At 37.9% G+C, this 20,265-nt stretch overlaps 1 protein-coding gene across 1 annotated transcript in view; it reads right to left on the bottom strand.

The window, feature by feature from the left end:
• The window catches only part of LARS1 (leucyl-tRNA synthetase 1), a 46,034-nt gene extending 26,353 nt beyond the window's left edge, over positions 1–19,681 (bottom strand). The window contains exons 1-13 of the mRNA XM_036425313.2: positions 19,510–19,681; positions 16,926–17,044; positions 14,177–14,264; positions 13,715–13,795; positions 11,278–11,415; positions 8,363–8,524; positions 7,452–7,564; positions 6,827–6,890; positions 4,895–4,962; positions 4,332–4,557; positions 2,793–2,880; positions 2,585–2,661; positions 221–274 (exon numbers count right to left, since the gene is read on the bottom strand). Of these exons, the coding sequence (XP_036281206.1) occupies positions 221–274; positions 2,585–2,661; positions 2,793–2,880; positions 4,332–4,557; positions 4,895–4,962; positions 6,827–6,890; positions 7,452–7,564; positions 8,363–8,524; positions 11,278–11,415; positions 13,715–13,795; positions 14,177–14,264; positions 16,926–17,044; positions 19,510–19,515 (1,284 nt within the window). The 5' untranslated portion in view covers positions 19,516–19,681. The remainder of the gene's footprint in view (positions 1–220; positions 275–2,584; positions 2,662–2,792; positions 2,881–4,331; positions 4,558–4,894; positions 4,963–6,826; positions 6,891–7,451; positions 7,565–8,362; positions 8,525–11,277; positions 11,416–13,714; positions 13,796–14,176; positions 14,265–16,925; positions 17,045–19,509) is intronic.
• Between the last annotated feature and the right edge of the window lie 584 nt (positions 19,682–20,265).

The raw sequence follows: 20,265 nt of genomic DNA, 5'->3' as shown, positions 1-20,265 counted from the left end.
GATGCTAAAAAGCCATTTGTTTGCTAGGTGCTAATAGTTATTGTTAGTTTTTCTCTCACTCTTACCTGCCACAGCAGACATCAAGTTAAAATAAACTCTCAAGTAAACCCCTTATTTCCATACTCCATTAATTAATTTTGTTACAAAAAAAAGTTGTCAGCTCTTTTTTTTCTCTGATAAAGATATGGATATGAATATACAGAATAATCTATGTACTCACTGGCTCAAATGGCAAGACCATGTCATCTCTAATTCCATACTTTGCTCGTAAAGCCTACAAAAAAATTTTAAAGTTTACATTAATGATCAATATTTTATTAGTATAATAATTGAGAAAAGAAACCTCTAAACATTTTTTGAGCTAGTATTTCTTCTCCTTTCCATAAGAGCAATTTTTTTTTTTTATCTTTACCACATATCTCAAGAAAGGATCTATGACTTTTAAAAACTCAACAGTTTAAGTTACAATGAATGGCTTAAATTATGAAACCGTACAGCCAAAAGTAAAAACTGACACACGCACACACACACACACCACTTAAAATGAGGTTCATATTCTAGGTTGCAATGAAAATGTGACTATCAGGAAAGTTTTCAAAAGTTTAATGAAATCCGCCAAAACCGGTTTGGCTCAGTGGTAGAGCATCGGTCTTCAGACTGAAAGGTCCCAGGTTTGGTTCCGGTCAAGGGCATGCGCCTTGGTTGCGGGCACATCCCCGATGGGGGGTGTGCAAGAGGCAGATGGTCGATGTTTCTCTCTCATCGCCGTTTCTAGCTCTCTATCTCTCTCCCTTCTTCTCTGTAAAATATCAATAAAATATTTAGAAAAAGAAAAAGTTTAATGAAATCCACATCAACCAATTAAAAAGAAAAATTTCATATGATCATATCAACAAATGGAAAATAAGCATTTGACCAAAATCCAGCACCCATTCATGATATAAACTCTCAGTAAACTAGAATAAAGAGTGCTTGGTCAGCTTCAGAAAGACGATAAAAACCTACAACTGTCCAACTGTCCAACTGGCGAAGTTGAGCATTGACCTATGACCAAGAGGTCACAGTTCAATTCCTGGTCAGGGCACATGCCTGGGATGCAGGCTCAATTGCCAATGTAGAGCATGCAGGAGGCAGCCAATCAATGATTCTCTCTCATCATTGATTTTCTATCTCTCTCTCCTTCTTCCTTCCTCTGAAATCAATAAAAATATATCTTAAAAATTTTTAATAACGGAAAAACCTACAGCTACCAACATGATGAGAAACTCAAAACTTTCCCACTAATATTAAGTAAATGCAAGGATGTTCCCTCTCACCACTCCTTTTTTTTATTGTTGATTACAGATGTCCTCCCTCCCCCTCCCTGCAGCGCCCCCTACCCAGTCCAAAGGTTTATTGCACATATAATACATGTTCCCTTCTTTTGCTCTTTAAAATAAGTTCAAATTTTTAAAAAGCATTTTTACTCAGTTTATTAACTTACTTGCTCATGACTACTAAATGCCAGGTGATCTGAACGAACCTCTTTTTCCTTAACTGTGCATACGTTAATGACTTTTAAGCGACTTAAACATTTTAGATGGTAATAAAAGCCAGCACTTATATCATATAGTACTTACAAATTAACTTATTTAAAACTCAAAATAATCTAAAGAAGTAGGCATTATTTTCCCCATTTTACAGATAAGAAAATTGAGGCACTAAGATATTAAGTAATTTGCCCAAGATCTGCCAGTTAGCCAGCAAGTGACAGAACTGAGATTCAAACTAGGCAGGTTGGCTCTAGGAGGAAGAGAGATGAATAGGAAAAGTACAGAGAACTTTTAAGGAGTGAAAATGTTTGGTATGATATTATAATGATGGATATTTTTTAATTACTGTATACATTTGTCCAAACCCACAGAATGTATAACACCAAGATTAAACCCTAAGGTACACTGTAGTCTTTGAGTGACTATGATGTGGTTCATCTCAGTAAAAAAAAAGCACCTTTCTGGTGAGTGATGTTGAAAATAGGAAAGCTAAGCATGTGCTGGCAGGGGAGCGGGGGGAATAATAAGGAAAAAATCACTGTACCTTCCTCTCACTTTTATTATATTATAAACCTAAAACTGCTCTAAAAAAGTAAAGTCTTTAAAAAAATATACTATGATACATTATATTCAATACTCAAACCACAAGAAAATATATAAACATCAGGAAATTTAGGAAATATTATAGGTTAGAGATTGTAGTTCAAAGTGACATGCAATAGCTTTTTAGCCTAATCTCATGGAGTAGTTCAGCGGTACCTAACCAATTAGATGAAGAAGGGAAAACAAGAATGGGAAACTCGGCCGAGACCGGTTTGGCTCAATGGATAGAGCGTCGGCTTGGGGACTGAAAGGTCCCGGGTTCGATTCCGGTCAAGGGCATGTACCTTGGTTGCGGGCATATCCCCAGTAGGGAGTGTGCAAGAGGCAGCAAATCGATGACTCTCTCTCATCGATGTTTCTAACTCTCTCTCTCTCTCCCTTCCTCTCTGTGCAAAATCAATAAAATATATATTTTTAAAAAAAAAAGAATGGGAAACTCGGACACTCACCTGCTTTTTTTTCAAGTCTCTGAAGGCAGCAAAATCATCAGGGGAGTCTGAAGGAACACTCGTGACCACACCAGTGCCTTACAAAACAAAGCACAGAACTGATTAATACAGCCAGATATGATTACCATAGTATTTCTGTGCTTTGATTACCATAGTATTTCTGTGCTTTGCTTACCAGAGTATTTCTATACAGAAATAAACTCTTTACCTTTATCCTCCTTTATGGTGAGCATCGGAAGAACATAGATCACCTTGTAAGATGTCAAAGGTGCAGAAAGTGATGCACCAAGAATTTCCTGTGTAAGAAAAAGATGAGCATAAAAGGTGGAGAAATTTAACCAAAAAAATTAAAAACAATGCTACTATGTTAAGCCCAAGAAGCTAGTAATCAAAAATATATGAAATAAAACAAAACATTCTTTTTTACCAACTAGACCAAAAATAACTATAAGTGCTGATTAAAGTTGTAAGGAAATTAGTACATTGACACAGTGTTTTTGACATTGCACTCCTTGAGGAAAGCAACATAGGAATCCATAGCAGGAGCCACAAAAATGTTCACACAACTTAGACCCAGTGATCCAATCCTATGAATTTATCTTATAGTTTAAAAAAAAAAATTGTTTTTCTCTGGGAAGTCTGCCCAATGTTGTATTAACCTGGGAACAAATAAAACTTTAAATCATAGAAGAATTATTTAATTAAATATAAGACCTCACAAAGCTAGAATATTGTATATCCATTTTAAATAATGAGAAGACAATTTGAATTTAAAAGATATATTTAGTTTTTCTTTTTTTTTTAAATCAGAAAATTCAACAAGATTGGACCCATAGTCTCATACACAATAAATGGCTTGTAGCTGCTTGTTTAGCTAAGGAATGAACTTTTCAATTCCACACAGTTCCCACCCATCCCACTTTATTCACAGAGATAAGCTGATTTTACAGAATTTACAGTGATGAAGGTTGAAAGCTATTTTTTAATGTATACCACCCATTTTCCTCACTCCAGAATCTGCTCAAATTAACATGGAAAGAAGTTGCATTAGAGTTAAAAATTTGTGTGGTTAATACTATTCCCAAAAACTGCTCAGACAGAACTCCAACATCAGATACTAATGAGATATAAGCACTGCTTGGCACAGAAAAATACAGGAAACAATTCAAATATCCATTACAGAGAATGGTTAACTATCCTGTGGTACAGCCAAGCAGGAATATCTTTGCAGGAGAGGGGTGAGCACTGACTCTGAAATGGACACCAGAGAACTTTCTGGAAAACTAGAATGTTTTATATTTCAATTTGGGCAATCCTTACAGGAGTGTATGAAAATGCACCAAAAAAATACACACGATTTGCCGAGACCGGTTTGGCTCAATGGATAGAGCGTCGGCTTGGGGACTGAAGGGTCCCGGGTTCGATTCCGGTCAAGGGCATGTACCTTGGTTGCGGGCATATCTCCAGTAGGGGGTGTGCAAGAGGCAGCTGATCGATGACTCTCTCTCATCAATGTTTCTAACTTTCTATCTCTCTCCCTTCCTCTCTGTACAAAATCAATAAAATATATTTTAAAAATATATATATATATACATATATTTATTAAAAAATACACATGATTTACATATTTGATGATATCTATGCTTCAATTAAAAAGTTTTTTTAAATACTTTTTTCTCGAGCTTCACCGTTGACATTTTTCCTCTAAATTCATGCACTGAAATAAACAGTCTGCTACCCAACTTACCTCTCCCATTAATTCCTTAACAACAGGCACCACGCCAGTGTCTTTGGTAAAGCCCTGGAATGACATATTCCTGGCAGCTCTTTGGGTGCAAATGAATATATCACCATTCGCCGTCTCAAACCCAATATACTTCATATCAGGGCGAACCCAACAGTTTGTCTGTCCAAACATGGTCTCAGGTCTGAGAGTAGCAGCTACCAAAAAGATATTTTTCCCTTTCAGGCCACTAAGGAAAAAAAAAGAAAAAAAAAAGACGCATTAAAGAAGAAAAAAATAGTTGTGGATTTTATCACAAGTATCTGATATTCAAAAAGCTGAAATAGCCAAAACTAGTTTGGCTCAGTGGATAGAGCATCCGCCTGTGGACTGAAAGTTCCCAGGTTCGATTCTGGTCAAGGGCATGTACCTTGGTTGCAGGCACATCCCCAGTGGGGGGTGTGCAGGAGGCAACTGATCAATGTTTCTTACTCTCTATCTCTCTTCCTTCCTCTCTGTAAAAAAATCAATAAAATATTTTAAAAAAAAAAAAAAAAGCTGAAACAATAACTCTTTAGCAAACCTACCTTAATTTGGATGGGTATGGTTCAAGCACTTTCAACTTGATTAAAGTATATTCCTGAGGTCCAACACCCTAAACAAATAAAACAAAAACGGAGGGGGAAAAAAGACTTGAATTACACATACTAATCTATGTGAGAGATCTGCCTTAAATTTCTAAGATCAGTTCTTACATTGTTAAACTAATTCTTTTCAGCCCTGGCCAGGTAGCTCAGCTGGTCAGGGTGCCATCCCAATATGCCAAAGTTGCGGGTTCAATCCCTGGTCAGGGCACAATAAAAGAATCAAACAATGTGGGTGTTACCAGGTTCACTGAAAGGTTGCCAGTTGATGCCTGGAGGGGGAATGCAGGAGGCAGCCAAATGATGTTTCTCTCTCTCTCTCTCCCCCTCCCTTTCTTTCTCTCTAAGTCAATTACAAAAATCTTTAAGAAAAAAAAAAAAGAATCAACCAAAGAATGCATAAATAAGTAGGAAAACAATTCAATCTCTCTCTCTCCCTTCCTCTCACAAAAACCAATCAATAATTTTTTTTTAAAATAGACAATCCTTACTTCCAATGAAGAGACTGCCAGTGGTGTGACTGACCATATCCACATGGAAGTCTGATGTGTAAGAAGTGAGCTGGGGGACCTTCTATGCCACACAGAACTGCTAAAGAAGACCCAGACTCAACTAAGTGAGGATGTTTTGCTGAGAGCTCCCTTGAGAGGGAAGGACAGAAAAAAAAAATTTTTTTAAAAGTGGCTTAAGAGTAAACAATTAAAACAATTTTTGCCAAAATAAGAATTATAAGACAGCAATGCCACAGAGCAGTCATCACAGACATACACTGGACCAGGGGTCAGGTGATGTATATTCAAAAACTAGTGTGTGCACTTACTAACGGCTTGACCCAAGAGTCACAATCTCTTTGAGCCTCATACTGAAGGACACATAAGATAATGGATGGAAAAATGCTTTGAAAATTATAATATGCTATTAAAATTTTGGATATTAAAAAAAATTAAAAATTAAAAATTAAAAAATTAAAAAATTTAGGATGTTGCTTCCATTGACTATATTAAATCTTATTACTATAAGACTTAATATAGTCAATAAACAGGGCCTTCTAAAGTCTCTCAAATCTTTCAAAATCCTGATCAACTCTCACTCCCATCAGACAAGTAACATCATAATTAAAGGCTGATTTTGAAAAGCAGTCGCCATCTGGTGGTCTGCGGACCACTGGTGGTCAGTGAGGTTCAAAAGGTAGGCGACTGCTGCACCAGACTATAAATGTGTTCAAGAGTGGTAATAAACAATGACACACTCATCGGGATTCCTAAGTTCGGATCCTGGCATTGTTGGTTTACTATGCCAAGGCTTAAACCACTTACCCTTGTTTCACTCAAATATTACAAAAAATGCTATTAATGTATCCTACAGACATGTAGAGTGAACTGATGTCATGAATGACTAGAAGTACTCTGGATATAAGCAAGGGCGCACACAGTCAAAGCAAATGTAAATGGAATCTGTGTACATCAATCAGCCACGTATCTCATTACCTTTCCCCATGCTCTCATTTCAGAGCAGAGCATTCTCCAGGCAGTGCTTCTCAAAACATTCGCATGCATATGAATCACACTGCCTGTTAAAAGACAGATTCCTAGGCCCACCCCCAGAGTTTGTAATTTAGCAATTTTGGGGTGAGGCTCAACATTCTTTTTCTATCATAGCCATGGCAGCTGGTCCAGGACCACTCTTGGAGTAGCAAGGTCCTAGACAAGATTCAGGGACCTAGAATGCCATTCTAATTCCCTCTTCACAGCCACCAGAGTATCACAACTATAGACCTCAGCACTGGAATAGTTATTTTTTAGGTTTCTGATCTATTTCTTAAACTCTATGACCATATGAAAAATTATTAGCGATAGCTATATCACAAATAAATACCTCTCCAGTTTGTCTGTCATGATCCATACAAGGCTGTCCATCTTTTGGAGAATAAATGGTATACCTAAAAAATAAGCAAGTGACAAATATTGCTAAAAGATACAAGTTTTAGCCTAAATATCTAGTGTTGCTCCAACAATATTTCTTCTAAACTTCTAACTGAGCAAATGTCTACATCTATTATTTATGCTTTTATGGTAGTTCTATTGTCAATCTAGTTATTTAATGAAAGATCTCTGCCTTCATCACATATAAATGCACTTATAAAATGCAAATAGTTTTTAATTTACTCACATAATCAAGGAAGAATCTTAAACAATTTATAGAACAAAAGAATAAATTAAAACACAAATGCAATTATTATTTTTCTGTTTGGCTGGGAATACAAAGCAGAATCTTTTGTGAGATCATAAAAGCTAAGACTCCCATCGTCCCTGGTTCGAGTTGTCATAAATACTAAGCGGCTCAAAGAAATTTAAGACACTGGCAAGACAAAAACAAACCATAGGATACAAGAGAGCCAAAAAAAACATAAAGAAGCAAAGGTAATAGAAAAAGTGGGCTATGGGCACCGCATTACAATGCAAGATTTTTGCTTTTTTATACTGAGGGACAGCAAACTCACCGTTTCCCAAATTTAATTTTGTTTCTTTCTCTTAATGTTAAAAACTGCCACCTGACAAACGAATCATAGTAAGGATTAACATCAGTGGTGATGAAGGAACGACGCCAGTCTATCTACAGAAGGAGAAAGGAAAAGGTAATTTTTGAGAGTTCGGTCTCTATGAATGAGAATTCCTATGAATCAATTATTTACTCTTCTACTCTGTTTTCCAACTAAGAATTATATTAAATTTTTAAAAAATTGTTTAAGTTCCACCTATTAAATATATATCACAATTATTACATCAATTTTTGTTTAATATGTGTACTTTTAAACACATATGTTTATACATTAAAGATCCAAGAATTGTAATAAATTAAAAAGAAACACCTGTAGGGTTCCTAAATATTAAAATTAAACTTTGGCTCCTTCATATTCTTTTTTCTTTCTTTCTTTCTTTTTTTTTTTTTTTATTGATTTTGTACAGAGAGGAAGGGAGAGAGATAGTTAGAAACATCAATGAGAGAGAGTCATCGATCAGCTGCCTCTTGCACACCCCCTACTGGGGATATGCCCGCAACCAAGGTACATGCCCTTGACCGGAATCGAACTCGGGACCCTTCAGTCCCCAAGCCAATGCTCTATCCATTGAGCCAAACCGGTCTCGGCTCCTTCATATTCTTTCAATAGAATTCCTTTCTGTTAAATCCTAACATATTGATATGCATTCCAATATAGCAAGTATTAAAGTACTTCATTGCTCGCATAGAGGCCCATTAGGTAGGTTCTAAATTGACAATAAGAGTACTGATTCATGAGAGGAATTTAGGTGAAACACATTCTAAATTATGAGGTAGTCCAAATCTCATGTAACTACATAAATATAAACGTGTTCTTCTTATTTTCTTCAGCTACGGAGATGATAGGCATACCTTCAAACCCATCCTCTTCAGATCTTGAACAGCCAGTGGTGGGAAATAATCAAGCCAATGTTCTGCTTCAGAAAATTTGCCTATTTCTTCATCAGCCAGACCGAGAGATTTCATAATGCTCCACTGGTATTTAGAAGATCCAGCTTTAGCAGCAGCTTTACTCTGAAAATAACCAGCAAAAACACATTCCATCAAAGAACAATCAACAACTTATTAATAAATTCTAGGATCAAATTATCATTTAGTAATTTTTTTTAAATATATTTTATTGACTTTTTACAGAGAGGAAGAGAAAGAGATAGAGAGCTAGAAACGTCAATGAGAGAGAAACATCGACCAGCTGCCTCCTGCACCCCCCTACCGGGGATGCGCCTGCAACCAAGTACATGCCCTTGACCGGAATCGAACCTGGGACCTTTCAGTCCGCAAACCGACACTCTACCGCTGAGCCAAACCGGTTTCGGCTAGTAATTTTTTTTAATTGCAAAACAATGCTGTTGATATGCCGGAATACTGAAGGATTTAGATGTACTAGTTTGATACTCACCAGGACTCTGACACTACGGAAATCTACCAAATGGGTGGAACTACAAAGAACTATCATCATAAAGATAAGATGTCAACACCAGCTTTCTCTATTTCCCTTTCCCAATACCACATGCATCTTTTTTAGTTATGATAGCTTAGATCATACTCACAAGAGTTTACTCATTTTCCAATCTTTACCAATATTAAAAAGGCAACAAAAAGCCAGGGGTTGGAAATAGGCAAAGAAGTTAAACTATAAAAAGGCAGGAGGAGCTGAAACCGGTTTGGCTCAGTGGTAGTGCGTCGGTCTGCGGACTGAAAGGTCCGGGGTTCGATTCCAGTCAAGGGCATGTACCTTGGTTGTGGGCACATCCCCGGTGGGGGGTGTGCAAGAGGCAGCTGGTCGACATTTCTCTCTCATCGACGTTTCTAGCTCTCTCTCTCTCTTCCTCTCTGTAAAAAATCAATAAAATATATTAAGAAAAAAAAAAAAGGCAGGAGGAGGAATTGGGAGGAGATGGAACTACTCTGAATGGTATGACAGTGGTAGGAATAGAGCTCCATCCATCTGTCAAAACCAACACAACTATAAAGCACAAAGAGTGAGGTTTTTTTTTAAATGTCCATCTTTAAAATTATTTTATCATGCCCTTTAATTAGTAAAAAGTTCATTTTAATTCCTAATATTCAGTCTCCACATGGCTTTTCTTTTATATCCTTAGTTAAAGGACTTCTGTTCATCAAGTCTAAAGGATGCTCTCAAGGGTGGTGGATAAATAATTTAGTTATAATTTTGATGTGGTCATGGAGGACGCAAGCATAGCATTTACCTACTCCACCATCTTGACCAGAAATCCAAGAGTGAATTAAAAAAAAAAAATCAGAATGTTGGAGGAACCCAGGATGGAATGCAGATTTTAACAAACATATTTAATCCTATATAATAAAAGAGTAATATGCAAATTGACCACCACTCCAACACATAAGATGGCCAACCCTATGTGGTCAAATATGGCTGTCCCCATGTGGACACAAGATGACCACAAGATGGTCAGCAGGAGAGGACAGTTGGGGGGTGGAGCGGGAGACCAGGCCTACAGAGGAGGATAGTTGTGGGGAACCAGGCCTGCAGGGGAGAGCAGCTGGGTATATAGAACCAGGCCTGCAGGGGAGGGAAGTTAGGGGCAACCAGGCCAGCAAGGGAGGGCAGTTAGGGGTAATCAGGCGGGCAGGAGAGCAGTTAGGGATTTATAAGGCTGGCAGGGGAGTGGTTAGGGGGTGATCAGGCTGGCAGGAAGAAGTGATTAGGGGCAATCAGGCAGGCAGGCTAGCAGTTGGAAGCCAACAGTCCTGGATTGTGAGAGGGATGTCCCAGATTTGGAGAGGGTGCAGGATGGACTGAGGGACACACACATACACCCCACCCCATGCATGAATTTCATGCACTGGGCCTCTAGTTACATTATAAATGTATGACATAACCACTCAAAGGGGAATGGGAAAAAGAGGAGCTATAAAGTAACTTTGAAAAACAGTGTATTGCCCTAGCTAGTGTTGCTCAATGGTTGGAGCATCAGCCCTAGTACTTGGGTCTTGGGTTCCATTCCCAGTCAAGGGCATCTATCTGGGTTACAGGTTCAATTCCCAGCCTGAGTCAGGGCAGTATACAACTAATAATGTGCCTCTTTCACATCAATGTCAATACGCCTCTCTCTCTCTCCCTTTCTTCCTCCCTCCCTCCTTCTCTACTTCTCTCCCTTTCACTCTCTAAAAATCAATAGAAAAAATATCCTCAAAAGAGGATTAACCAAAAAAAATTTTTTTTAATATATTTTATTGATTTTTTTACAGAGAAGAGAGAGGGATAGAGAGTTAGAAACATCAATGAGAGAGAGACATCAATCAGCTGCCTCCTGCACACCCCCTACTGGGGATGTGCCCACAACCAAGGTACATGCTCTTGACCGAATTGAACCTGGGACCCTTCAGTCCACAGGCCAACGCTCTATCCACTGAGCCAAACTGGTTTCGGCTAACCAAAAAATTTTTATTTTTAATTTTAAAAAAAGAAAAACTGTATTATCTAAAAGACAAAAAGAACTATATACAAACACTGCCCTTTAGTTAGTAAAATTATTTCTCACAGGATTATAGGTTAGCAATTCTAAAACTAGTGGTACACTTCTGCAAATAATGCGTCACTGCTGGAGAAAAAGGTCACACAAAAGAAAAGGGAGAATAGAATGAGTCCCATGTGCTATAATGGAGCCAGGGTTTCATGAACTTTCTAAAAATACACATACTGGGCTAGTACTTGGAATGAACATATAAATCAGATAAACATCAATATAAAACTTCAACCAAAATAATATCATCAACCACCAAACCTTTTTTCCTTTAGCTTTATCCTTAAATATTGCATCTTCTGTTTTAGCATTGACTTCTTCCTCTTCCTCTTCTTCATCTGGAAAATCCGGGGGGCAACCATAGAGCTCTATTTCTCTTTTCAACTTATCAGCACAGGCCTAAGCAAACACAACATAAGAGACAGTGAAGTTCAGAACTCAAGATAGAAATAATCTGGAGGGTTTTCTTTTATGGTCCTCTAAAATTGACTCTAACATTTTTTTGCTATATACAATATATATATACATATATATATATATAGTGTGTGTATATATATATATATATAAAATATATAAACATAGATATGGATATATACATAATTACAGAAAACCCAAATGATATAAAATTTCCCAATTCATAAATTAGTATTACTTCATTTACTCAGCAAGCATTTATTTAACACCTAGATTACTTAATGTAGTATAATACTGCATGTTAGGCATTCGAAGTACAAGGATATATAAGATATAATGTGTAATTATTTTGAATAACAACATGACTAATATAGCATTTCTCAATTTAATGATTGTCATATATACTCTATTAGTTATCATCCCAGCAGGTATGAAGTTAGAAAAGAGACAAAGAGATTAAGTGATTTATCCAAACTTCTAAAGCTACTAAGCTGCAAAACTAACACATAAATCTGGGCTTCCCACCCCAGTTCTCCTCAATTACACCATAAGGAGTTCAGTGTCAAAAACAATGACACCAGGTAGATAGGGTCAAAGTTACAAAAAATTACAAGCATAGAATTGTGAATTTTAAAAAGGGAATTCACTCTTTTATGTGGAAGAATTTTAGTTAATAAATGAAAAAAGAATGGGTTATTGAGGACTGGATATTAAAAGGCTCTCAAAGCATTACTTGTCCCCTCACCCACAGATACCTTATAATTAAAAAAGGGGAGCCGAAACCGGTTTGGCTCAGTGGATAGAGGGTCAGGTCTGCGGACTAAAGGGTCCCAGATTCGATTCCGGTCAAGGGCATGTACATTGGCTGCAGGCACATCCCCAGTGTGGGGTGTGCAGGAGGCAGCTGGTTGATGTTTCTCTCTCATAGATGTTTCTAGCTCTCTACCTCTCCCTTCCTCTCTGTAAAAAAAAAAAATCAATAAAATATATATTAAAAAAAAATTTTAAATTTAAAAAAGGGGGGGAAGTTATCTTTAGGATGAAGAAATCTGACAGGCATTAACTTAATGTCAATAAAATGGGACAAACTGCCTTTTGATATGATACAGTGGAAAGTTTATACCTCATCAATGTAGTATTCGGGTCAAAATATTTAACCCAAATCTAATCAAAAAGCAACAATAAAAATAAAATTAAAAAATTCGCCCTGGCTGGTTTGGCTCAGTGGATAGAGCATCAGTCTGAGGACTGAAGGGTTCCTGGTTCGATTCCAATCAAGGGCATATACCCAGGTTGTGGGCTCAATCCCCAGTAGGGGGCGTTACAGGAGGCAACTGATCAATGATTCTCTCTCATCACTGATATTTGTATCTCTCTGTCCCTCTCCTTTCCTCTCTGAAATCAATAAAAATATATTTAATAAAAATTTTTAGAAAGAAAAGAAAATGGTAAGACTTACAACTACAGCCCTAGCCAGTTTGGCTCAGTGGGCTGAGTGTTGGCCTGTGGACTCAAAGGTCCCGGGTTTGATTCTGGTCAAGGGCACATGCCCAGGTTGCTGGCTTGAACCCCCAGTAGGGGGATGTAAGGAGGCAGCCAATCAATGAGTGTCTCTCATCATTGATGTTTCTATCTCTCCCTCCTTCTCCCTTCTTCTCTGAAATAAAAAATATTTAAAGAAAAAAAACACAAAAAAACTTGGCAACTATAAGTAAAGGCTGTACAGGTGTTCACTGTACTATCCTTTCAGTTTTTCTGAAGGTTTGATGTTTTTCAAAATAAAGGTTGAAGAATAAAAAATTTTAAAAAGCCTGAATTAAACTTTCCAACCCTAGTACGTTTGGGAATCCTTTCAAATCTAGTTTTCTGGCCTATTCTTTACTGAGAATTATTTCTAGTAAAAACTTATGACAAATTAAGAATTTGAAAAAATTATCAAAATAGGATAGAAGTGTCTATTACATTATGCCAACATCCTATACGTGTCATGAATACTCAAAACACTGTGCATTTTACTTGGTAGTAGTTATTATATAATTTAAAACAGAAATATGAGTATATAGGACAAACAATATCAGAAATTACTTAGAAATCACAAACCTTAATGTGTGCCCTTTATTTAAGGACCTCTTGAACTATTTTTTTATGTAATTTTCACTATAATAAATTAATTTCAAAAAAAAAACACTGTAATATAGCAATATTTTTTAATCCCTTTTAAACTAGATATTTCTATTTGCTCTAAGCCAAAAAGGGTAGAAACCAATCCCAAGAGCAGTCTTACCTTAATAGGCATTCCAGTACAGTGTAAACCAAAGGGGAACAGACAAATTTTTCCTTTCAATCTCTGATACCCTACTGCAAACTATAGGAAGAAAATTAAATTTAAATTACAAATTTAAATGCGAGGTGAACAGAAAATGGTGACTTTTCACAAAGAGCATCGGTTCAGTTTTTCTCTTCACATCCTCCTTTAACACCAGCTAAACGGTATAATCATTACAAAGTTCTAACCCACTTTTGGGTCTTTTCACCAACCTAGAAATTACTTGTGAACATACAGACCTAGACCACTGCACACATAATATGTGAAAATTAAATATAACAATTAAGTTATGTAAATATAAAAAATATGCTTAAAATTAAGGAAGTCTAAGTTCCCTAACCAGGAAATAAATTCTATAAATATCATTTTCTTCAAATTGGTAGTTATTAATTAAATTATATTAAACAGCAGAAGCTTTACCTCACATTTGGATAAAGAAAATGTGTGTCCCAAATGAAGGCGCCCATTCATGTATGGATATGGGAAGGTGACGAAGTACTTGCCCTTGCTGCAAAAAATCATAAAAAAGGAAATTCAGACAGGAAAATGTTAGATTCCTTTTACAATGAAGGAGTATGGTGAAGGGAATGCTTGCTATAATTAATTTGTTCAAACTTTAGTTATTTAAAATTAAATTTACAAACCCCCAAGTTAAAAGCTCCCTGAAATTAAAACTTACTTTTGAAAGAATAAAACATTTGTAGGTGTCTATTAAGAAATAAATATATTGCCAAAACCGGTTTGGCTCAGTGGTAGAGCGTCGGTCTGCGGACTGAAAGGTCCCAGGTTCGATTCCGGTCAAGGGCATGTACCTTGGTTGCGGGCACATCCCCAGTAGGGAGTGTGCAAGAGGCAGCTGGTCGATGTTTCTCTCTCATCGACATTTCTAGCTCTCTATCCCTCTCTTCTCCTCTCTGTAAAAAATCAATAAAAAAATATATTAAAAAAAAAAAAAAGAAAAGAAAAGAAATAAATATACTGCCCTGGCCAGGTAGCTCAGTTGGTTAGGGCGTTATCCGATGCACCAAGGTTTCAGGTTGGATCCCCGGTCAGGGCAAATCTAAGAATCAACCCATGAATGCATAACTAAGTGGAACAACGAATCAATGTTTCTCTTTTTCTCTCCTCTTTCAAATAATTTTTCAGAGAAATAAATATACTTGTAGACTTAACATAAGCTAAAAAGCTTTATAAAGCTAAAAATACTAAAATATTAAATGTTTTAAGACTTACGGATCTGAATAAATTTAATGTTTTACTGATTAAGTTTGTTTTTTACAAGATATATAAAGCAATTCAAAGTCCTCAGATAAAATAAAACATCCTCAGTATTGCATTATGTGTTGTAAACTCATGTAAAAAGCACCTTTTAAAACTAACATTTATTATGTTATATTCTTTTTTCTAATCAAGTGATATCTGACATAAATAAGTTATGAAGCACAATAAAATGAACACCTATAAACCACCAGCCAACTTTTGAATCCACGGAAGCTACTATGTGTTCCTCCCCACATCTCACTGGAAATAACCATTATCTTGAAATTTACTTTTTCACTCCCTTGTTTTTAAATAGTTTGTACCTAAGTGTGTATCTAAGTCTGTGCCCTTAAACTTTGTATTATTTAGTTTCCTTCATGTTTTTGAAGTTTGTGCCTAAGTCTGTGCCCTTAAACAACATAACATTTAGTTTCCCTAGTGAACTTTGTAAAAATGGTGTATTTTATATAGACTTCTGCAATTTGCTTTTTTTTACTCAATGTGATGTCTAAGTTCCTTCAGCATTGCTGCATGTAGCTGTAATTCAATTTTCTTTCACTTTGTCAGTTCACTTTGGATTACTTTAATTACCTTAAAGTTGGCCAAAATCCTAGAACCAAATAGAAACTTCAAATTATCCTATCTAATAAGAGGAACATGCAAATTGACTGTCACTCCAACACACAGCATGGCTGGCCCATATTTGTGGTCAAAGATGGCCACCACAAGATGGCCAGCAGGGGAGGGCAGTTGGGAGGGACCAGTCCTGCAAGGGAGGGCAGTTAGGGGCAATCGGCCTAGCACAGAAGCAGTTAGGCATCAATCAGGCTAGCAGGGGAGTGGTTCGGGGTGATCAGGCTGGCAGGCAGAAGCGGTTAGGGGCAATCAGGAAGGCAGGCCGGCGAGCAGTTGGGAGCCAGCAGTCCTGGATTGTGAGAGGGATGTCCCAGATTTGGAGAGGATCCAGGCTGGGCTGAGGGACACACGCCCCCATGCACAAATTTTGTGCCCCGGGCCTCTAGTAAAGAATAACACCAGAGATTTCATATTATATCAAACTCTTTTTCTCAAAAAAAAAAAAAAAAAAAAATTGCCCGGCTAGCATGGCTTAGTGGTTGAGCATCAACCTATGAACCAGGAGGTTACAGTTTGATTCCTGGTTAGGGCACATGCCTGGGTTGCAATCTCAGTGCCCAGTGAAAGACATGCAGGAGGCAGCCAATTGATGATTCTCATCATTAATGTTTCTCTCTCTCTCTTTCCCTTTCCCTTACTCTCTGAAACCCATAAAAATATATTTTTTTAAAAATTCTTATAGAGTATAGCTTAATAAAAAGGAGGATAGACTTTGGAATCACAAAGTCCTAAAAAGAAGTCCAGGCCTGAAATTGAGATGCATCTTATAGTTGACATATATATTTACTGTAATACTATTTGGGGACAGTTATTTTATTTTTGTTTTTCCTCAATAGCACATCATTATCTAGGGTTTGTCTTATTATCAGTGATTAACATCAAGGCAGTCCAGTATTTATGAAATAAGATCTTCTAATACAGAAACTTTCAAAATTACATTTTGCATCTGTGAAGATAATTATCACTACAATATGAACCTCTCTAATAGAAGGATTTCCTTTTACTCGTCAGCAAAGATTAGACTTCAAAACATCCCTTTGGTTTGAATATGAAAAGCTAGTTTTTGAAATACTCTTCATGTAGAAAAAATCCTTTAAGGAAGAAGATCCTAATTTTAAATGCAGGAAATGGAAGTCATCTTCTTCAGGCCATCTCGGACATTCTAAATACACTCTGTATATTAAACTCATTGTTTCCCACAGAGCAGTTTCTGTACGATAGAGCCAACTGGTTTCAAAATGCAATGTGCAGAACTTCACCAACTATTACTCACCTGGTCTGCTTCTCTGAATTAGAGGCATTGACCTCATATACTTTCTCGGTATCCCATTTCTGTTGGATTTCTTTCTCAATCTTCTTCAAAAAGTCCACTTTGGCTGTCCCTTTTCTTTCCTATTAGACACAAAAGAGATAGAATAACCCACTCTGTACTTCAACAGGCTTCCTTTAAAAAAAAAAAAAAAAAAAAAATGGCCGAAACCAGTTTGGCTCAGTGGATAGAGCGTCGGCCTGTGGACTGAAAGGTCCCGGGTTCGATTCCAGACAAGGGCATGTACCTTGGTTGCAGGCACATCCCCAGTAGGGGGTGTGCAAGAGGCAGCTGATCGATGATTCTCTGTCATCAATGTTTCTAACTCTCTATCCCTCTCTCTTCCTCTTTGTAAAAAATCAATAAATATATATATTTTTTTTAAAAAATGGGTTCACACAGAACTGAGCTGTTTACTGAGAGATCAATTTTTCCATGGTTATCTTCAAACTTAAATGAACTAGATAGAAAATTAGGATTAATATGACCTGTATACCTCAAACCTCAAGGGAATGGTTAAAGAATTACTCAAAAGGCTTTGAAATACTTTTTGAAAATTAGACTCTATAACGTAACACTGTTGTCAAATGTTCCTATTTATAAAATATATAAATACAGGGGTTGGCAAAAGTAGGCTTACAGTTGTTCATGTGGAAAATTATACACTAATCCTAATAAAGGGGTCATATGCAAATTAACCATCACTCCATCACAAAGATGGCGGCACCCCTAGCCACAAGAAGGCGGCACCCAGTCCCCTCAGCCTCACTGGAGTCCCCCAGTCCTGTGGGGGCTGCGGTTGAGAGCTAGCAACATGACCTCAGATCCTTTGGGCCCCTTCTTACTGCAAAACCCTCTTAACAAGTAGCCTGCCTCCAGTCTCCCTATTCCAGTATATGCTAACCCTGTCGTCCATTCTAATATACAAAAACCCCCATTTAGAAATGAGCTGTGGCAGGGCCTGGCCAGTGCACTCAGTTGGGTAGAGTCCCATCCAGATATGCCAAGGTTGTGGGTTGGATCCCCAGTCAGGGCACATACAAAATGAGTGAAACAAGTTGATCTCTCTTCCTCTCCCTCTAAAATCAATTTTTAAAAACATTTTTACATGAGCTATGGCAGAGACAGCAGGTAGCCTATGCAGTACATGTTCCTTCCCTTTCTTGCTCAGCAACAAAAACCCAGTCTTATGCAGGGTGTGGCAGCAGAAGCGGTTAAGTGTTCTCTGCTGGTTAAATGGTTAAGTGTCCTTTCCAGATGATTTCGAAGTTAGATTGAGCTATTAAGAGTTAGCTATACAGGCTGTTTTAAGGCCCGGGTGGAAGTGACTTACTTTCTTCTCTCCAAAACACTTTTGCCAGAACCTCGCCACATATTGGTTTGCTCAGACTCTGAAGGCAACTCCTCTGAGACTGCCGGTGTAATAAAGCTGTGTAACTCCATTTCTCTAAGCATCGCTTAGTTTGCTTCGGTCTTCTACAACAGTACTACAGATTTATGTGATCCTATTTAACCTACCCACTGATGCACTTTATCTCACGCCCCCTATTCTATTCAGGAGTACCAATTATCTCTCTTATGCATCAATTTTTCTTTCAACGGGATAATTCTCATGAGCATAGAAGCACTGAATACTTTCTCCTGTCTTTAAAACAAAGCCCTCTTTTAACCTTCATCTATTTCCACTTTCCTTTATAGACCTCCTCAAGAATTGTCCATTCTCATTATCTCCAGACCCTCTCTTGACATTCTCTCCAGACCCTCTCTGGAACCCACTCTTCAAGCAACAACCTTCAAGGTCTTATTATGACCTACATCAACCCACTGATAAGCCTAGCCCCCACACAAACACACATTCATCATCATCATCATCACCAATCATCTTCCCTGGATCACTGTCTTTTAGACATACAATCCTCCTTGCTTTTTACTCTCATGGTTGCCTCTGCCTGGAAATCTTTTCCTGGACACATATAGTTGCCTGGCTTGCTCCTTATTTCCTTTTGGCCACAACGCCACCTTCTCAACAAAACCTTTCTTGGTCAACTTTCTAAAATTGCAACCCTACCCCACCCCATACTCCCTAGTCCCGCTTCCAGCTCTAGTTTTTTCTTTAGCACTTATCAACACCTGACATATTACATCATATGTTTTAGCATGTAGCCCACACACATAAGCAACATGAATGCAGTCATTTTTGTGTTTACCGGGACGCGCTCAATTTTTTGTCGAAAGGAGGAATCAATGTTACAATACTCTCTCCAAATCGGTTTTAGAAAGTTAGATGGAGTAATATACATGACATTAAATAGTCTGTAAAGTTAAAGACATCAGTTCCTGGCTCATCAGCTAACAAGAAAAGTCACATCCTCACAACAGCCACGCCTTAAGCTTTGAGGGCAAGTCCTCCCCTTTCTTTAAAATAAAGGATTTTTCCCGGCAGGACAGCGGCTGCCACATGGAGCCTCTGGTTTTTGCAAAACACACAGATCAGCCGGTTCTATTGTAATTGCCCAGCCGAGCTGACTCTCTTCCCACAAAAACTCACCGCCATGGCGCTGCCCAGCCGACAGTGCAAACCCACGACCTCGGCGATCACCCTCAAAGGAGTAGTTACAACCTTTCAACCTTCCAACCTCCCTATCGGTACACCCAAGCCGCTCAAGACACTGAAGCACACACTTCACGCTTGCTGAGGCAATCACCAGCTCACTATTAACTACCACCGGGTGCATCTTGTAGCCTGCCGGGAATTGTAGTTCCAAAGCTCTTAAATTCCAAGTCCAGCAGGCACTTGTTGACTACAATTCCCAGGAAACAACGGGATACCGGAAGTTGACTCGATAGACCACTCAGAGGTGACACTGGTAGTGATGTCACGTACTCGTTGAACTACAAAGTCCATAATGCAGTTCGGAATCTCGGACGGCTGCCAGCGCGCCCTGAGATAAAGTCCCCAGCCTTCAACCTCTCCACCCCGCAGAGCTGGCAGGGTGTCTGTCAAGATGCCAGGATGCAAAGTTTATTCATCTTTCAGTGACAGGTGCTAATTAAGGCTTACCACTGTGCATGGATATTTATTACTGTCGGTCGTATTTAACAGCTCAGAATTTAGACATTTTGTAACCATATATTAAAATCTCCATTTTTAAGAGAGAGGCTGGTAGCATACCTGGTCTCAGTTTCAATCTCAGACTATTTCAACTGGGCTACCATTCAAAGTAGAGCTCTCTGATGCAGTAGTCACTAGCTTAAGGTGACCAGAGGTCCCGCTTTTGGCGGGACATTCCCGATTTTTAAGTTT

This window comes from Pipistrellus kuhlii, unplaced genomic scaffold (assembly GCF_014108245.1).
Source record: "Pipistrellus kuhlii isolate mPipKuh1 unplaced genomic scaffold, mPipKuh1.p scaffold_m20_p_8, whole genome shotgun sequence".
In the NCBI taxonomy this organism is placed as follows: domain Eukaryota; kingdom Metazoa; phylum Chordata; class Mammalia; order Chiroptera; family Vespertilionidae; genus Pipistrellus; species Pipistrellus kuhlii.
Note: the sequence above shows the minus strand (reverse complement) of the source record. Positions and strands in the feature narration are given on the sequence as shown.